General features: G+C 47.2%; 1 protein-coding gene and 1 pseudogene across 1 annotated transcript; one reads left to right on the forward strand and one right to left on the reverse strand.

Annotated features, from left to right (window-relative positions):
* The first annotated feature begins 14,895 nt into the window (after window positions 1-14,895).
* Window positions 14,896-18,588, forward strand: LOC125523717 (probable cinnamyl alcohol dehydrogenase 5). The gene is made up of 4 exons (XM_048688780.1): window positions 14,896-15,110; window positions 17,200-17,827; window positions 17,935-18,088; window positions 18,195-18,588. Exons 1-4 carry the CDS (start codon window positions 14,998-15,000, stop codon window positions 18,413-18,415), a joined length of 1,116 nt encoding a protein of 371 aa, XP_048544737.1. The 5' UTR covers window positions 14,896-14,997; the 3' UTR covers window positions 18,416-18,588.
* A 73-nt stretch (window positions 18,589-18,661) lies between these two features.
* LOC125523718 lies at window positions 18,662-19,885 on the reverse strand (annotated as a pseudogene).
* Between the last annotated feature and the right edge of the window lie 273 nt (window positions 19,886-20,158).

Consider the following 20,158-nt stretch of genomic DNA (forward strand, 5'->3'; position numbering starts at 1 on the left):
TACCTAAATTCTAAGTGGCTTCTCAATTTATGGATATGTGACCATTTCAAGAGGAATGCATTCGTTCATTTTGTTCGGATGTGAAGACTTTATGTTGCAATTTTCATTCCGTTGGATTCAGCTTCATTTTATCTGTCAATGTGCTAACGTGGTCAACCTCTTCAGGATGGCTCCCGCTAAGAGCACCAATCAGAATCAGAATCAAGATCCGCCACCACCTCCACCTCCTCCGGAGGCATGGCAAGCTGTGATGGCCGCAACCAATGCAACACACAGTTGATCATGCAAATTCTTTCAAGGGAATCAAGGCAGCAATCAGAATCACTTTGCTACACTCAACCAGTTCCTTACTAACGGGCCAAAGACTTTCAGCAATTGTGTTGAGGCAACAGATGCTGACGATTGGCTTGTGGATCTGTGTAAGCATTTCGAGTGCAGTAACGTCAGGCCTGAGGACTTTGTCAAGTTCACTTCCTTCCAACTCAAAGATCAAGCTGCAGAATGGTTCCAGCAGTACAAGGATTCCAGAGGTGGACGTGTTATCACTTGGGATGATTTCCGTCGAGATTTCCGAGCTCATCATATTCCGCAGAGCGTGGTTGAAAGCAAGCGTGAGGAATTCCGCAATCTGAAGCAAGGCTCTTTGTCTGTCTATGACTACAACAAGTTGTTCCAGAAGCTCGCCCGCTTTGCCAAGCAGGATGTCCCTGATGAGAAGAGCATGATATATCAGTTCAGGGGTGGTCTCAGAGAAGAAATTCAGCTCACTCTTGTCCTCTTTGAGCCCTTGAGGTACGATGAGTTCTACAACATGGCACTGAAGTAAGAGGCTGCTCAGTTGAGGTGTGATGCTTCCAAGAAGCGAGTCAGAGATGTTACTCCTTCTTCCTCTACTCAAGTGGCCAAGCAGCAGAAGTTTTGGCTTCCTCCTCCTCCGTTCCGTCAGCCGTATCAGCAGAAGAGTAAAGGTGGCAGTGGTTCTTCCCACCCACCCAACCCGGGCTTTCAGAACAAGACTTCATCTCAAGCTCCAAGATCGAGTGCTCCGTATCACCGTCCGCTTTCAGAGGTCACGTGCAACAAGTGCCAACAGAAGGGTCACTATGCCAACAAGTGTCTCAACCAGAGGCGTCTTCCTCCTCCTCCTCCTGTCAGATTGGCAAGTACAGCTGTGGTCAAGCATAACCCCAAGCATGCCAAGGTCAATTTGATGAATGCAACTCAGGCAGAGGACTCGTCAGATGTGATCATGGGTAACCTTCCTGTTAACGATGTTCCCGCAAAAGTTCTTTTTGACACTGGTGCATCGCATTCTTTTTTGTCATGCCCTTTTGCATCGAAGCACAATGTTGATACCGAAATTATGCCCAAAGTCATGCAAGTTGTTTCTCCCGGCAAGTTTTTGACTTCTAGTTTGGTTGCTCCCGATATCTCTATCACATTGGGTGATTACAAGTTTCTTTCTTCTTCGGTGGTTCTTGGTAACTCGGATATTGATCTTATTCTCGGAATGGATTGGCTTTCTAAGCACAAGGCTCAACTTGATTGTGCAGCCAGGCAGATTCAATTGACTCATTCGTCTGAGGATGTAATTGTCTTTGCCGCTCGTGAGGATACTATCCGTCTGTTTTCTCTCAATGAGAAGGGTGAATTGGATGCCATCTCTCAAATTCCAGTCGTTTGCGAATATCAAGACGTCTTTCCAGAAGAGCTTCCAGGAATGGCTCCGCACCAGCCAGTTGAATTCGTTATTGATCTTGAGCCTGGCACGGAACCTGTGTGCAAACGTCCTTACAAGCTCGGACCTGAAGAGTTGAAGGAGCTGAAGAAGCAACTCGATATGCAAGAGAAAATGGGTCTCATCCGGCCTAGTTCTTCTCCGTGGGGTTGTGGTGTTCTTTTTGTGAAGAAGAAGGATGGAACGGACCGACTTTGTGTTGATTACCGTCCAGTGAACAAGAAGACCATCAAGAACAAATACCCACTTCCCAACATCAATGAGCTGTTCGAACAACTCAAAGGTGTCCAAGTATTCTCCAAGCTTGATCTCCGTATGGGTTATCACCAGATTCGCATTCGTGAAGAAGATATTCCCAAGACAGCATTCAGAACAAGCTTTGATTCTTATGAATACACTGTCATGTCTTTTGGCCTCGCCAACGCTCCTCCGACGTTCTCTCGCATGATGAACTTCATCTTCAACGCCTACACCAATGACTTCGTTTTGGTCTATCTCGACGACATTCTAGTTTTCTCCAAGAACAAGGAAGATCATGCCAAGCACTTGCGTTTGGTTCTTGATAAGCTCAGAGAACATCAGTTCTACGCCAAGTTCTCCAAGTGTGAGTTTTGGCTCGATGAGGTTCTTTATCTTGGTCATATCATCTCTGCCAAGGGCATTGCCGTGAATCCTGAGAAGGTGTCTGCAATTCTAATTGGGAACCTCCTCAGAACGTGAAGCAACTCCGCAGTTTCCTCGGTCTCGCAAGTTATTGTCGAAGATTCGTTGAAAACTTTTCTAAGATCGCGAAGCCTCTCTCAAATCTTCTTCAGAAGCACGTCAAGTACGTTTGGTCTCCGGAGTGTGATATTGCTTTCAACACTTTGAAAGAGAAGTTGATCACTGCTCCAGTTTTGACTCCGCCTGATGAATCCAACCATACGAGGTCTTTTGTGATGCCTCTCTCCAAGGTCTTGGCGCAGTGTTGATGCAAGAGAAGAAAGTTGTTGCTTATACCTCTCGCCAGTTGAAGCCTAATGAGAAGAACTACCCCACTCATGATCTCAAGTTGGCGGCAGTTGTGCATGCTCTGTTGACTTGGAGACATCTTCTATTGGGAAGAAAAGTGGACATTTTCACTGATCACAAGAGTCTCAAGTACATCTTCACTCAGCCTAATCTCAACCTCAGGCAAACTCGATGGGTCGAAATGATTCAAGAGTATAATCCGAGTATTGAGTATACTCCAGGCAAGGCCAATGTGATTGCTGACGCTTTGAGTCTGATTCTCAAGCCTTATCAACCCGAGCTTTGTGAAGCTTTCCGCAAACTTAATCTGCAAGTTGTTCCTCAAGGTTTCCTCGCCAACCTTCAAGTCTCTCCTACCTTAGAAGACCAGATTCGCCAAGCCCAGCTTCTTGATGCTATGGTGAAAAAGGTGAAGATTGGGATTGCCAAGAGTCAGTCCAAGTACAAGTGCTACCGCCTTGATGACAAGGACACTCTCTTCTTCGAGGATCGTATTGTTGTGCCCAAAGGTGACCTCCGTAAAGTGATCATGAACGAGGCTCACAATTCTCTCCTCTCCATCCACCCTGGGAGCACGAAGATGTATCAGGACCTCAAGCAAGCTTATTGGTGGACTCGAATGAAGCGCGAGATCGCTCAATTCGTGAATGAATGTGATGTCTGCAGAAGAGTGAAGGCAGAACACCAAAGGCCAGCTGGTCTCCTCCAACCTCTTGCCATTCCAGAATGGAAGTTTGACCACATTGAAATGGACTTCGTGACTGGGTTTCCAAAGTCCAAGCGTGGCAATGATGCTATATTCGTTGTCATCGACAAACTCACCAAAGTGGCTCACTTTCTGCCTATCAAAGAGTCAATCACTGCAGCTCAATTGGCGGAACTCTATACCTCAGTATTGTCTCTCTGCACGGTATTCCTCAAGTGATCTCTTCAGACCGTGGCAGCATCTTTACCTCGAAGTTTTGGGATTCTTTTCAGAAGGCCATGGGCACCAACATCCGCTTCAGCACAGCTTTCCATCCTCAAACTAGCGGTCAAGTCGAGCGTGTCAACCAGATTCTTGAAGATATGCTCAGGGCTTGTGTGATCTCCTTCGCATGAAGTGGGAGGATTGTCTTCCTTATGCTGAATTCTCCTACAACAACAGTTTTCAAGCAAGTTCGGGCAAGGCCCCTTTTGAAATTCTGTATGGCAGGAAGTGCCGTACCCCTCTCAACTGGTCTGAAACCGGTGAACGTCAGCTTTTGGGTAATGACTTAATCACAGAAGCAGAAGAAATGTGCAAAGTCATTCGTGATAACCTCAAAGCAGCCCAATCCCGCCAGAAGAGCTACTATGATAGTAAGCACCGTGATTTGGCTTTCGAGATCGGAGATCATGTTTACCTCCGCATCTCTCCTATGAAAGGTACTCGTCGCTTCGGTATCAAAGGGAAGCTTGCCCCTAGATACGTGGGACCTTTCAAGATTGTCAGCAAGAGAGGCGACCTCGCCTATCAACTCGAGCTTCCTTCAAACTTTGCAAATGTTCATGACGTGTTCCATGTCTCTCAGCTTCGAAAGTGCTTCAAGACTCCTGACCGCACCGTCAACTTCGAGGACATTGAGCTCCAAGAAGATCTCTCTTATCGTGAGCACCCAGTTGCTATTCTTGAAGAGACTGAACGCAAGACTCGCAACAAGTCAATCAAATTTCTCAAAGTCAAGTGGTCACACCATTCCGACCGTGAAGCTACCTGGGAACGCGAGGATCACCTCCGTTCTGAGTACCCGACGTTCTTTCAGTCCTAGATCTCGGGACGAGATCCTTTCGTAGTGGTGGAGTGTTGTAACACCCCGGATGTAACTTTCCCTATTTGTACTCCAACTCTTGCCGTTTCCGGCGTTAAGTTAATTTATTTCCTCGGGTTCGGGTTTTTGTCTCCGTGTGTTATCATTGTCATGCATCTCATATCATGTCATCATGTGCATTGCATTTGCATACGTGTTCGTCTCATGCATTCGAGCATTTTCCCCGTTGTCCTGTTTTGCATTCCGGCGCTTCGTTCTCTCCGGTGGTCATTTCTAGCTTTCTTTCGTGTGTGGGGATTAAACATTTCCGGATTGGACCGAGACTTGCCAAGCGGCCTTGGTTTACTACCGGTAGACCGCCTGTCAAGTTTCGTATCATTTGGACTTCGTTTGATACTCCAACGGTTAACCGAGGGACCGAAAAGGCCTCGTGTGTGTTGCAGCCCAACACCCCTCCAATTTGGCCCAAAACCCACCTAACTCTGCTCCATGTCTAGAGCGTTCGATCACGATCGCGTGGCCGAAAACCGCACCTCATTTGGACTCTCCTAGCTCCCCTATGCCTATATATACACCCCCATTCCAAATTCGCGGATCCTCTCCCCCCTAACCCTAAAAATCCCAGATCCGCCGCTCCGGACGTGTCCGGGCGAGCCGGACAACGTCCGCCGCCACCGCGCCCAACCAGACGCGCCACCTGTCCCGGGGCGGGACCGCTTCGCCGCCGACCGCGCCAGGGCCCGCGAGGCCCACGCACGGCCCTCCCCGCCGCCGAGCCGGGCCTGAGGCGCCCGCCCGCGCCGCGCGCCGCCTCATCCCCTTCCTCGCCTCCGTCGCCAGGGGCCATCCCCGCCGCCTCGTCGGCCGGAGTTCGCCGCCGGCCAGCCACGCGGCTCCCCGCGCCTCCGCAGCCGTCGCCGGGGCCGCCGCCACCTGCCGGCAACGCCGCCCCGGCCGCCGCACATCGCCGCCCCTCGTCGCCTCGGTCGTCGGCGCCCAAGTCCCCGGCGACCCCCCTCCCTCCGGCAAGTCCCGCGTCGCTGACGAGCACGAGATCCGCCGCCGGTGAACAGTGCATCACGCGGTGAACAGTAAACCCTAGATCGCGCGGGGTAAATTTCGCCTAAGTCCCGAAATTCTTGATCCATATGCTCCTGTTCGAGGCCCCGTAACTTTGCATCCGTAGCTCCGATTCATGCATATAGCATATCAAAATGTTCACCTCAGAGAGTACATCATTTCATTCCATTGCATCATTTTCATTAGAGTTCATTTTGATGCCCGAAATGCTGTTAGAAGAGGGCTACTTGAGTTAATTGCCAGATCTTGTACTTCATCTTAGACATTTGTCATTTTTGCCATGATTAATGTGTGCATGCTATGCCCGTGAGTTCTACATGTGTTTTGTTAAGGGTTTTGTCATCTTTCCAGAGGTGCAACCCATGTATTTTTAGGATGTGTGTGGTGACTTGTGCAAGCTTGCAAAGTGGTGCACTTGCTAATTCTGTTTTCAGGGACTTAGTAATTTCACTAAGTCCTGGGATTGTTTATCTCACGATGCCATATGTTCATGTTGTTTACTAGTGATCCGTGCCTCTTTTGAGGATGATCAGTAAGGATGTTTTGTTAATATTGTAGTGCTCTATCCATCCATGTCTTTATTTGCAATTATGGAGCACCCTAGCTTGAGTCAATCGAGCTCTACTTTTGCTACTTTATGAATCTGGGCAGATTGTCAACTTGTTTGCAATTTTGCCGGTGATGTTGTAGTTGATCCGTGCATGCTATGCCATTGTTCTTGCCATATGTAGCTTTCATTTTGTGCCTTCTTGATGGGTGTATGCTTTTCTTGCCATGACTTGCACCGTAGCGAGTGCATCGAGCTCGTAAACATGCCTACTTGAGTTATATTTCAGCTTGTGTCAGTTTTCACTAAGTCTGAAAACTGATTATGTTTTTGCTATGTTCACGTGCTTGCCATTGTATTTTATGATCCCTTTTGGCTCAAGGTCACTAAGGGACTTTTGTTAAGCTTTTTGAGTAGCTCCATGCCATGCTTTACTTTGCCATGTTCAGGTCCTGTAGCATGTAGTTTTGTTGCTCCGAAGAGGGCCACCTGATCTGAAATTCCAGACAAGTGTTGATTTCACTAAGTCTGAGATCTGTTTGCCATTTGCATTTTTGCCATGCTTGTTTGAACCTGTTAATGGATGATTTGGCCGTAGCTCAGTGCTAGACTTTTGTTAAGCATCTTGTGTGCATCCCTGCCATGTATTTTGTTGTCATGTTTGGGTGCTGTAGCATGTTCATTTCGTTGCATTTAGATGCCTACTTGCTGTAAATCGCAGACCGGTGTCATTTTTGAATCGCTTGCCATTTCCAAACCGTAACTCCGATTCCGGCGTTCTTTATATCGTTTTCAAGCGATTTCATCTCATCTTTACAGTGGCACACTTGGTTTTCCAAGTTGAGGCCAGGTTCATGCATTTCCTGTCATATCTTGCATTTTGCATCCCGCATCGCATCCCGCATAGCATATCATCTTTGCATTGTGTTGTTTGAGTTTGCACGTGGTTGATTGTATCCTTGTTGCTTGTTTGTCTTGTTTGGGTAGATCCGGGAGACGAGTTCACTAACGAGGAGCCCGTTGAGTTTGCTTTTGAGGATCTAGTCAACTCTGACAACTGTGCAGGCAAGATGATCATACCCTCGAAATCACTACTATCTTTGCTATGCTAGTTTGCTCGCTCTTTTGCTATGCCATTGCTACGATGCCTACCACTTGCTTGCAAGCCTCCCAAATTGCCATGTCAAACCTCTAACCCACCATTGTCCTAGCAAACCGTTGATTGGCTATGTTACCGCTTTGCTCAGCCCCTCTTATAGCGTTGCTAGTTGCAGGTGAAGATTGGAGGCCGTTCCTTGTTGGAACATTTATTTACTTGTTGGGATAACATTATATTATCTTGCTATCTTAATGCATCTATATACTTGGTAAAGGGTGGAAGGCTCGGCCTCTCGCCTAGTGTTTTGTTCCACTCTTGCCGCCCTAGTTTCCGTCATATCGGTGTTATGTTCCCGGATTTTGCGTTCCTTATGCGGTTGGGTTATAATGGGAACCCCTTGATATTTCGCCTTGATTAAAGCTTTTCTAGCAATGCCCAACATTGGTCTTACCCTTTGCCACCTAGCCTCTTTTTCCCTCGGGTTTCCGGAGCCCGCGGGTCATCTTATTTTAAACCCCCCCGGGCCAGTGCTCCTCTGAGTGTTGGTCCGACCGAGTAGACTGCTGGGCCACCTCGTGGCAACTTGATGGTTGGTTTTACTCATAGGATGTCTCATCTGAGTGTGCCCTGAGAAAGAGATATGTGCAGCTCCTATCGGGATTTGTCGGCACATTCGGGCGGTGTTGCTGGTCTTGTTTTAACCTGTCGAAGTGTCTTGAGTTACCGAGATACCGAGTCTGATCGGAACGTCTTGGGAGAAGGTCTATTCCTTCGTTGACCGTGAGAGCTTGTCATGGGCTAAGTTGGGACTCCCCTGCAGGGATTTGAACTTTCGAAAGCCGTGCCCGCGGTTATGGGCAGATGGGAATTTTTTAATGTCCGTTTGTAGATAACTTGAACCTTAACTTAATTAAAATGAATCAACCGAGTGTGTTACCGTGATGGCCTCTTCTCGACGGAGTCCGGGAAGTGGACACGGTGTTGGAGTAATGTTTGCGCAGGTTGCTCTCTAGTTTCTCGCTCGCGCTTTGCCTCCTCTTCTCGCTCTCCTTTGCGAATAAGTTAGCCACCTTACTTGCTAGTCGCTTGCTGCAGCTCCACTCATATTTTACCTTGCCTTACCTATAAGCTTAAATAGTCTTGATCGCGAGGGTGCGAGATTGCTGAGTCCCTGTGGCTCACAGATTACTATTACACCAGATGCAGGGCCTGATGATTCCGCTCCAGGAGACGCGTACGAGCTCAAGTGGGAGTTCGACGAAGACTCTCAACGTTACTATGTCTCCTTTCCCGATGATCAGTAGTGGTGCCCAGTTGGGGGTGAACGGGACCGTTGTCGCATGTTGGGTTCTCTTTTATTTTGGCGCCGTAGTCGGGCCATGAGTGTTTGGATGATGTAATGTTATTTATGTACTTGTTTGACGTGGCGAGTGTAAGCCAACTATGTTATCTCCCTTTTATTATTTATATTACATGGAATGTTGTGAAGATTGCCTAACTTGCGACATATGCCTTCAATGCGATTATGTCTCTAAGTCGTGCCTCGACACATGGGAGCTATAGTCGCATCGAGGGTGTTACAATCTTCTCTTGGCCCAAAAGTAACGTGAGAGGACTTTTTGAACAGCACCTAAACTTCTCTTTTTCCCTTATTTTCATATGTGGATTGTATAAATGTCCCATACACCCGCAATTAGACATGGCACAAAAGTTTGTGAAGTATTTTTATCCTGGATGACATAAATAAATTATTGCATAGTCTGCATTAGAAATCACCTCACAAATATACATGTATGCAATATTTTTGGTCGTATCCAAGGTAGTCATGTCCTCATCATCCCCCCCTTCTTGAAAACAAAGTCGTCCTCAGCGTTGCTTAATCTGAAATGTGGCTAACAAAAGAGACAAGGTGTACATGTTGTATATGTATATGTCATCCATTTTTACTTCCCTTGGTTTTTGCACAAATGACACATGTATACATGAGTAATTTTCATAGTTCATAAAATCTGAAGCTGAAATATTATCACAAGAAGTAGAAGGCATGAAAATATTGCAACTCAGTTTGCACATATTAGTGAAGCTCTTATTCATATCAAAGGATTGACAATGTTCATCATTAAACCATCCCAACATTGGTGAATAAACCTTACTTGCATCAAATTTACATGCTAAAACATGCTTAAATAAGCAAACATGCAATAAGTCATTTGATACAGAATCATCACCAAGATTAGAGGTCATATTAAAATGATTAAACATTGGTTCTTTTGCATCAACAGTTAATTCAATGGGTGCAGTCAAAAATGTTGGTATTTTAGTTGTTTGATCACATGACGTATTCATGATAGTAACAATATTCTCTAAAATAGGTGGTGTGCTCAAATCAATACGTAACTCAACACGTGATGCATTCAAGTTAACTAGGCACGCATCATTCTCATGTGAAGTTATATCATCAATACCTTTACTGTTACCTTGTCACAAAGATGTAGCTGATGTAGGTACGGACATTGACAATGTACCATACTCTTGAGATGATGTCGCGCTCACAATCCAAGGTGGGGCTGCTCTAGTAGGTGCAACGGTGGAGGAACCAACCGGCGGCGGTGAGCATGAACTGAAATAGTAGTAGTTGTAGTCACCCAATGCATCCTCTTGTATCTGTCTCTCAAAGGTATAAGCACGAACATACATACCAGTAATGCAACGAGGAATATACTGAAATCTTGCCTGAATATCATGGTTCAAACCACCAAAAAAATCTATTCATTGTATCATCCTCAGATTCTTCTATGTCACAATGATGCATAAAGATTTGAACTCTTGATAGTAAGCATGAACAATGTTGTTGCCTTATTTAAATTGTTCAAATTTGCGAAGCAATTCACGACGATAGTACTGAGGGAAAAATTGTTGTCTCATTACATATTTCAAATCTTTCCAAGTTGTGGGTTGGTTATCAATATTTTTCTTACAATGCACACTCCACCAAACAAAAGCAAAACCAGTAAATGCTCTAGTGACAGCTCGCACTCGCTGAAGTTCAGAAAAGTCATTGTGACTAAAAACTTGTTCTACTTCAAGCTCCCAAGCTAGATAAATAGCAGGATTAAATCTACCCTCAAATGACGGTAAAAAGATAACATGACCATGTGCTTGTGTGTGTTGTCCCAACTCTCGTGGTGGTGAAGATGTGTCCGTCGTTCAAGAACTTCTATCTCCAGAACCTGTCATAATTAGTAGAAACAAGAAACAAAATTCGAGAATAATGTTTCTATGAAATTAGGATGTGGTTGTAAAGTGCTCACAGTAAAACAAAATATCAATATCTTACAAGTTCTTACCATGCGGCAGGTGGTGACAAGCAACCAGCGGTGGCAAATAACTCCGAAGATTGTGTAAAGCAATTGCCAGGGGAACGTACGTATACACGATGTAGAAATATGTGGAGCTGGCTATATATGGTAGCAAAAGATTAGCAATAATCAATTCAGAGATGCAATGTTGAATAAACGCTCAACGACGGTACTCTGCTGGTCCTAGGCTAGACCGAACTAGAGACGCGAGCCTAGAACACTAATGAGGTCACACCGTAACACAACTAGCATCAATAAAGAATATGAAGTAGCTCTGGACAGCAAAATATAAGTGAAGATCACAATAGCCATAAAGATAATGATGTGAAACAACAGCCAAGCAGGATATATCAACAACTTTGTCTCCAACTTTTCTCTAGAAAAGTTTGTGCCAATTTTTTGATTTTTTTTCAAGAATGATATTGACTCAAGCTTTCAAACGCAAAAAAGATCACTCAATTCTAAGTTGATACGAGGAGTCAAAAAAATTCTAAAACTGGCCTGAAAAATTAGAATAAGCTGTGTTCGTGAACTTCAGAGGACAAAAAGACCTATTTAGAAGCCGATTTTGAGATGCCAAATATTGAACTTGCTTCTGCAACTATTTAGACGCGTCTCGTCGCTAGCTTTTATTTAAGTACTTGCGAAGCCAAAACGGACTTCGTATGAGAAAGTTATGCCTGTTTTACTGAACAGTGTACAAAACAGATTCCAATCCGGATTCAACTACGAGACTGAGTCTAGATAGATACAAATTTTGTTTTTTTCTTCTCTTTTTTTCCTCACACTATTTTTTCTTTCTCTTTTTTTTCTCTGACTTTTTTTACTCTTTTTTTCTCTCTCCCCCTTTCCAAAACAAACTAGATAAGATGCAGATTGGATCAAGCGAAGATGTGAACGATCTCAAGTATGATTATGACAATGAACGGTGTGTAGCACGTCGTGGAAATTGATGGATGGGTGATGGACAGCGAAAGGGATAACAATGTAGCGGCGGCGTGACTAATATGAACAGAACTCGAAACTCTAAACGAACTAGACACTAAGACCAGCAACTTGACACGACGATGCAACTGATAATTCAACTATGCAAGCAATGAAAAGAAAATTGCAAAGGCTCAGACTGGCTTGGACAAAGGATGAATAGATCTAACTTTTTTGTGGCTTTTTCTTGGACAATAGGTAAAAATAAATCTAATATAGGAAAAACTGGAAATTCTCACCGAGCAACCTGAAAATTGATACCACTTGATAGAGGCAATGGTGTCTCGTCTTTCGATGAGATGTTGGCTATCGTTTTGGAGGAAGTCGACTTTGACGATCCGACTACGAACGTGCGAGGACGTCGCGCCTTAGCAATCTCTAAACCAACTCCGAGAGGTTATTGACCATGCCGGAGCACGATCAACCTGACCACGAAGGTCTATTTCCTGCAGGCAAACGAAGAACAAGCAAGAAACTAAGATTGTAATCTGGATATTGCGAATGTAAGAGGAAACCTTTATTGATCAAAGGTGAGGTTCTGTGACGCCTTTGTCTGGTCGTTGAACACAAACGAAATACGCAAAGTTGCAGCTCTGGCAAAATTTAATCTAAACAAAACCCAAGGAAAAAGCTACTAGATGGATCTACTTATATAGAAGCAAGGAGTGGCGGCCAAGGAGGTGGAAGGACATCCCAAGGCAGGCTAAAACTAACCCTAGGTCGTACAAGGCTCATGGGCCCAATCTGAGGTGATGCAACACCTTTGGACTTGTTGTTTGACTCGGATTTTGCTGCAGCGTCAGATTGTTTCATTGATATCTCAATGCTTCGGACGAATTTAAAAGTGAATCCAGTTGGGTTGGAAAGAGCACGAAATCTACTTTCCAACAAAAAAAATCACCCAATTCGAAGTCCGTATGAAAAAGCTGTTGGTGTTTTGAGTCAGGTATGTCTGTGCAGTCTGAATCTGAATTCAGAACATGAGAGACTTGGACTCTATCTTCTCTTGGCCCAAAAGTAACGTGAGAGGACTTTTTGAACATCACCTAAACTTCTCTTTTTCCCTTATCTTCATACGTGGATTGTACAAATGTCCCATACACCTGCAATTAGACATGGCAAAAAAATTTGTGAAATATTTTTGTATTGGATGACATAAATAAATTATTACATAGTTTGCATTAGAAATCACCTCACAAATATACATGTATGCAATATTTTTGGTCGTATCCAAGGTAGTCATGTCCTCATCAGTGGGGGTTGGTGGTCGTAGCGTATAGGGCACGGTTGTCCGCTTGATCGTGCGCTTATGGGCTTGCATGCTCTCTGAGTAGTCCATACGTGATTAGTTTGTATTAATTTTCGTTTGGTTTTCGTTAATTAACTAGGCAATTCTTTTCTTAATTAATAGACGATACAAATATTTTGACTCCGTTTCGAAGAAAAAAATTGATTTCACACGGACGTGGGGTATTTCTGTATTTGCACCAGAGCTCAAATGCTTCTGGTGAACAGTAAAATTAGGGGAGAATTTTAAAAATTCCAATTTTTTGTGGTAGCCTTTGACAAATGTTCTATGTGCTTGCAAAAATTTATCATGAATGGACATTCCTAAAAGTCGTGCCAAAAAAAAATCGATACTTCAAAAATACTATTTCTGAAAGCATTTTGGAGTACTAATTTCCTTTTTCTTTTTGCCATGACTTCCACAGATGTCACTTCGTGACGACAATTTTCAAGCTAGAAAACATTTTTCAAAGGTTACCATGAAAACAATTCAGATTTTTTGAATTTTCTTTCGATTTTACTGTTCACCCGCAGAAGAACACTCTCGGTTTCGCTCACGCATAGGCGACTACTACAAATCATCTGACTTATTTCCTAGCGAAATCAGTCGGCTCGCCAGCCGTGCGATCCATTCTTTCCAACCCTTGATACATCAACGCACGCCGAGTCGCTGACCCTTCTCTCTCGCGTCGCGTTCAACCAGCCCCCGTGCTTCGATCTCACAGCACCGCATGTTGCCGCAGCACCGGAGAGCCGCCATGACCAGAGCTCCATAGCAACACCAAAACGCTACGTCTAGCGGCTGGCGAGCACTCCGACGGAGCTGCAATGGAGCCGACGGCGAGCGCTCCAATGCAACACCAAAAGCTTCCCCCGAGAGCCGCCAGCGACGTTGCATCGAGCCACTGCGGCGCTGCACTGAGCCGTCGGCGAAGCTCCAATGCAGCCGCGGCGGAGCTCCAACGACCCCGGCGGCGCTCCATTGCAGCCCCGGCCGCGCTTCATTGCAGCGCCGGCGATGACAGCGGATGCTGCGATGCAGCACACGGCGGCCATGGCGGAAGTTGCGATGCAGCGCACGACGACGACGGCGCAGGCTGCTTCGCCGGAGCTGCAGTGGAGCAGCGGTGCAGCGACGCGAGGCGACGGCGGTTTGCAGCAGCGGCGAAGAGCACGACGTGTAGGAGCAGGCATAGCAGAAACGCGAGTGGTGGCGGGCCGGCACTGGTGCCGATGGCGCTGCCATGGCTGTGTTGTGCCGCTCAACGCGTGCAGGAAAGAGATAAGGGAATGAAAGGATAAGCAGCTCGTTGGGCCCACCAGACACGTGGCGAGCGTTAAAGGCAACTTACGGAGCGCGTTGATCAGCCGGTTTATTTTAAACGATTTCCATCTTCGTTTTGTTTTCATCCTTGGAGAAGGGAAGAAGCGTGATGAAATCCGGAAACGCTCCTTCGCGAGCGAGCGTTCCAACGAGCGATCTCGTATCCTCACGCTATCGGAAGCCAAAGAACAGATGGACCCACCAACGCTGATGCATCAGCCCACATGCGCGTGTACATTGCTCGACCTTCCCTACTCTCTCTCTCTCTCTCCCGTGAACTCTTAATCTTCGCCCCCCCTGATTTTAATGGACGGGGCCTGGGGTGGGGCCTCGATTTACCTTAAATGACATTCCAGACTTGCTAAAAAAGGCAAAGTGCAGCCTGTCGGAAATCGCGCGTTCCAGCGCGCGCGAGATAGCAGCGCACAAGATACCCCTTCAAAAAAAACGCACGAAGTGTGTGGGTGGACGGGATGCTTTTCTCTTCGAGTCGGCACGCACAGATGGCCGATGGGACGGCCGAAACTGTTCACACCCAGACCCAGCCGCACCCACGAGCCACGAGTGGGCTGGAGCGACCGAGGCCGATCGGCGCGGCGATGGCCCACTCGGGCACGTCCAGACCTACGGGCCTTCTATAAAAGGCCCCCCCTCCCTCCCCACCGGGTCGCCTGCCTGCCATCGAACGTCTAATCGCCTCACACACAGGAAAGGCAAAAAAGAAACCAAAACCTCCGGGGAGTTACTCTAGAGATTTCCGGCGGAACCTCGCGTCAGGATGGCACCCACGGCGACGGCGGCGGAGCAGAGCCAGCAGCACACGAAGAAGGCGGTGGGTCTGGCGGCGCTCGACGCCTCCGGCCACCTCTCCCCGCTCGCCATCACCCGAAGGTAACGCACGCAGCCCGCTCTCGATCGCCCCGCCCCTCCCCGCCCCGTACGTAGGGTTCCGGTGCCGCTAGCACGCGCATCTAGCCCGGCGTCAGGCGGCTAGCCATGTCCGCCTGCGCCGCCGTCGCGCGAATATGTGTGGCCGGGGGTTCGGACGGCTCTGATCCGGACGCGGCGGTTGTTGCAACGCTGTGCGCCGTCCGATCCGCTTGGTGTTCGCTTGTTTTTCCGCACGACAACCCTTTGCTGTAGAGTACGTACGTGAGATCGATGCATGGTTCCGTGGAATAATTTATTCTCCTTAAATTGTCGTGTAGCTCACGAAGGTTAAGGTTTATTGGATGTTGATCTCGGAAGTTATTAGCGAGATTTCGTCTTAGAGCGACCCTCCCAGTATTCCGATGGCGACCTCCCTACGATTTTAGCGAATTTGCGCGGCCTCGCACAAGTGATTTATCTCGTAATTCTCATTTGTCCCGATGCAAATTCTCAAAATAGTCTCTGTGGCATGTCAGTTTGTTTCCCTAGTAGGTTAATGGTGACTATTGGGTTGCTTTCCGTGATTTTTGTTTGTTTGTGAAATTCTGCCTTTGCAAAGGGGGCCTAAATAGAGGGGTGTCGTGAAAGATCAGTGGCATACTCCGACCAAGCATATCCATGGAAATAAAATCTGTACGAATTATTATGTGTCCAGTACAACGAAATATCGTGTGTCCAGTACAACCATGGGATTGCCGCGGGTCGTTTTCCTTTCGGAATCTTGATGCGACGCCACTCTTGGTTGTAAAAGGCACATACATGTGTCACTCTCGGTTATTTGTCACTGTTAGCGAGTACAGGAATCTCGCAACAACAAAAAAAACGAGTACATGAGTACTCATTACTTGTGTGTGCGCGTGTTTGTGTGGCATGAATCGAGTCGCTCATGTGGGCATACCCAACGGCACACCTGTTTCAGTGACTGCATTGATTCGTAGGAATTGGCATGCTTTGACTGGCCGGCAAGGAGGTTGTGGCGACTCTGATCTTTTTTTTATTACAGCTTATTTGGAGATATTGCTAGAGAATGAACTACAATTTATGTTCTTACATCTGTCACGAATAGCGGATACTGTACTACTGTATAGTTTGTTTTAGTTTGATTTGGTGCAAACGGTACCACCACAAGTTTGTCACAAGAAATCATTTGATATATTATTTTTATTTGTTTATCTATATAAACTAATGGTGTTAACATCTGGCAAACCATGCCCATTATGGAGGTCTAGTTTGCAGTTGGAATCTAAGATTCGTGTAATTCGTAGATGGTGCTAGCAGTTTTATGTCGTTATCATAGCCACGCCAGTGTGCTACGAGCTGTATAAGTTTGTTGATGGTTGGTCTTAATTAGGATTTGAAGTCCTAGAATTTGCTTTGCAAATTATTTTCTAAAATCGCTATTTTCCTGAAGAGTTATTGGCTGAATCATGTGATTTACTCAAAACTAAAATTGGTCGTTTGGATGTATGACTGACAGGCTAGACTAATTGTTCGAGTGACCACTGAGTTGAGTTGATAGACGAACCCATATGATCCACTACTATATAAACAAATGGTGCCTACATCTGGTCAAACCATGCTCATTATGGAGCTGTACTTTGCAGTTAGAAATCTAAGATTGGTGCAGTTCGTAGTTGGCGCTAGCAGTTTTATGTCGTTATCATAGCCACGCCAGTGTGCTACGAGCTGTATAAGTTTGTTGATGATTGGTCTTAGGATTTGAAGTCCTAGAATTTGCTTTGCAAATTATTTTCTAAAATCGCTTTTTTCCTGAAGAGTTACTAGCTGAATCATGTGATTTACTCTAACGAGTAAAATTATTTGTCTGAATGATAAAATTAAGCAGTTTGTTCATTAAAAAAAACCATCAAAACCAAATTGATCGTTTGAATGTATGACTGACAGGCTAGACTAATTGCTCAAGTGACCACTGAATTGAGTTGATAGACGAACCCATGATTTACTACTAAGACTATTAGCCTGATCTACACACTCGCATCTAATAGCGTTTCTTTTCATGACGCTTCATGTTTCCCTAATCCATCTTCAGGAGCACCGGAGATGACGATGTCATGATAAAGATTCTGTACTGCGGGATCTGCCACTCTGACCTGCACAGCATCAAGAACGACTGGAAGAACGCCAAGTACCCCATGATTCCCGGGCACGAGATCGCCGGCGAGGTCACTGAGGTCGGCAAGAACGTGACCAAGTTCAAGGCAGGCGACCGTGTCGGCGTCGGGTGCATGGTGAACTCATGCCAGTCCTGCGAGAGCTGCGACAAGGGCTTCGAGAATCACTGCCCGGGCATGATTTTCACCTACAACTCGGTCGACCGTGACGGCACCCGCACCCACGGTGGCTACTCCAGCATGGTAGTGGTGCACGAGCGCTTCGTGGTCCGGTTTCCAGACGCCATGCCGCTGGACAAGGGCGCGCCCCTGCTGTGCGCCGGCATCACCGTGTACAGCCCCATGAAGTACCACGGGCTGAACGCCCCTGGGATGCACCTCGGCGTGCTTGGACTGGGCGGGCTGGGCCACGTCGCCGTCAAGTTCGGCAAGGCCTTCGGGATGAAGGTGACCGTGATCAGCTCGTCGCCGGGGAAGAAGCAGGAGGCCCTCGAGAGGCTAGGCGCCGACGCGTTCGTTGTCAGCAAGGACGCCGACGAGATGAAGGTATGCCGACGTGCCCGACTCTGATCATCAAAGACCCTAGATGGTTGTTTCTCCGGTGGAGAAGAAAACAGGAGTCCATGTCTGCTTAATTTGTGCTGTGTTTGCAGGCTACTATGAGCACCATGGATGGCATCATAAACACGGTGTCTGCAAACGTGCCCATGGCCCCTCTCTTCGGGCTACTCAAGCCCAACGGCAAGATGATCATGGTCGGCCTCCCGGAGAAGCCTATCGAGGTCCCTCCCTTTGCTCTGGTTGCCAGTAAGTTCTCGGATCTCACAAGCCTAGACATCCTCTCCGATCTCGCAGTCCACAGGCATTTTGTGCTTAACTGATACACATATTGTGCGTGTGGCTGAATTTGCAGGGAACAAGACCCTGGCGGGGAGCTGCATCGGCGGCATGAGGGACACCCAGGAGATGCTGGACCTCGCGGCGAAGCACGGCGTGACGGCAGACATCGAGGTGATCGGCGCGGAGTACGTGAACACGGCCATGGAGCGCCTTGCCAAGGCCGATGTCAGGTATCGATTCGTCATCGACATCGCCAACACCCTCGACAAGGCCGCCGCCGCCACAACCGAGTGACCGCCGACGTAACTCTCAGCACTACTCACGGTCCACGTTGGTCTCTGGTTCTCTGCTATTATCACATACTTTATCTCCAGTAGTAACAATACACAGTCTAAAATTATTGTCAGTGATGTATTTTTTAGACAAACTTGTCAGTGATGTATGCATGGTGCGATGTTGTTCGATGATGGATGACAAGGTTGGCTTCTTGCCGGGATAATGGACTGCCTGCTTAGCTTCTTGCACCGTGGAGGCTATCTGTACCTCGTAGCCACAATAATTACTCCATCCATTCCACGTCAAAATATAGGAATTTTGTTCCATTAACAGAATAGTTTTACCAGAACTAAGGCGCTGATAACCAGCTCCAAAAACAAAGATGAGCACTATCAAACAGACAATCTATGTACCAACTACCAAGTGGTGAAGCGTGTCCCGAGCACTCGCAACTGATTAGCAGGACGCGACGGTGATTCTAAGCGCGTAGTGAGATACTGAGATCACTAGAAGAAGGAGATGAGAAGCCAGAACCCGGAGAAAGAAGAGCTTGCAGCAACCACGCGATGAACGCGAGGGCGACCGAAAGCTCGAACTGGGCGCAGGGCAGCCGCCGGTACTCCGCGCAGAACCTCACATCCATCCGGAAGAAGATCGTCACGCTGGCCGCGGCGCAGGCTCCCGAGAACATGAGAACCGCCAGGACCTGCAACGCATTCGCGGCCGACGTGATCGTCGGGTTAGATCTCTCCTAGCCCAAGATTCCAACAACTGGTCGACTCAGAAGACCGATTTCACCCAAAGTGAAAGGGCTTACCCAGTCGCCGATAAGAAAGATCAATATGAGTTCCGGGGCGGTGTGAAGATCCTTCTTGTTCCTCAGAGCAAAGATGTCCACGCAAGCAAAGCCCATGCTCCACAGAAACTGCAGGGTCAACGCGGTATCCAGGTAGCTGAAAAAAAGGGAGACCATGATACACTGGTTAGATGATGTCAGGCAGCTGAATTTTGAAGAGTGGTCAAGAAATTTAAGACTTCACGTGCAGTTCATAGCCTCGATGATATCATCAACTTGCTGCTACTTGTTACTCGAGAAAGGATTAGAAGAAAGAAGTATCATCATCGCGGGAGAGTGGAATTAGTGGAGTGGTAGTGGGAGGGAGTACAAGTAGGCGCTGTAGTCGGAGGAGCCGAAGGCGGAGGCCATGGCCGAGGAGGACGCGGCGGCGAAGACGCACTGCGACAGACGCAGCGCCATGCCGCTCCATGTCCCGGGGCTCCCCACGATGCGCTTCATCGATCCCCTGCCTGTGCCTGGGCTCTCGCTTGCTGCTTGTGTGTGCTCTGGCTTGTGGAAGATGAGATGGAGAGGTGATCGCCAAGAGCGGAGCAGGAAGAGCTGGAAGCCTGAAACTGAACGAATACGTAAGGGCCGTGTGGGGTGGGTCACCTCTGCCTGGTTGTTTTTGAGATGCAGTTAAACGCAAACGAAGTACGTAGTACCTCGACCAGCACTTGGAAACTTCGCGGTGCGTTCCTTGGCCGCCGAGTGTACATTTCTTTCTGTTCACGCGGTCTGTCACCTTTGCTCTTCGTCCTATCCCGTTCCTTTCTGTTTTTTTGTTGGTCCTCCTACCCACAACGGTGCTAGCTTGATACGTCCAACTCCTACCTATTGTTCCAAAGATCAAACTAGCTACTTGATGCCGACTCTACATTGGCTTAGTACGTGCAAATAAATGAACCAGAAAAGAAAATACC

This window comes from Triticum urartu, chromosome 7 (genome assembly GCF_003073215.2).
Source record: "Triticum urartu cultivar G1812 chromosome 7, Tu2.1, whole genome shotgun sequence".
Lineage (NCBI taxonomy): Eukaryota > Viridiplantae > Streptophyta > Magnoliopsida > Poales > Poaceae > Triticum > Triticum urartu.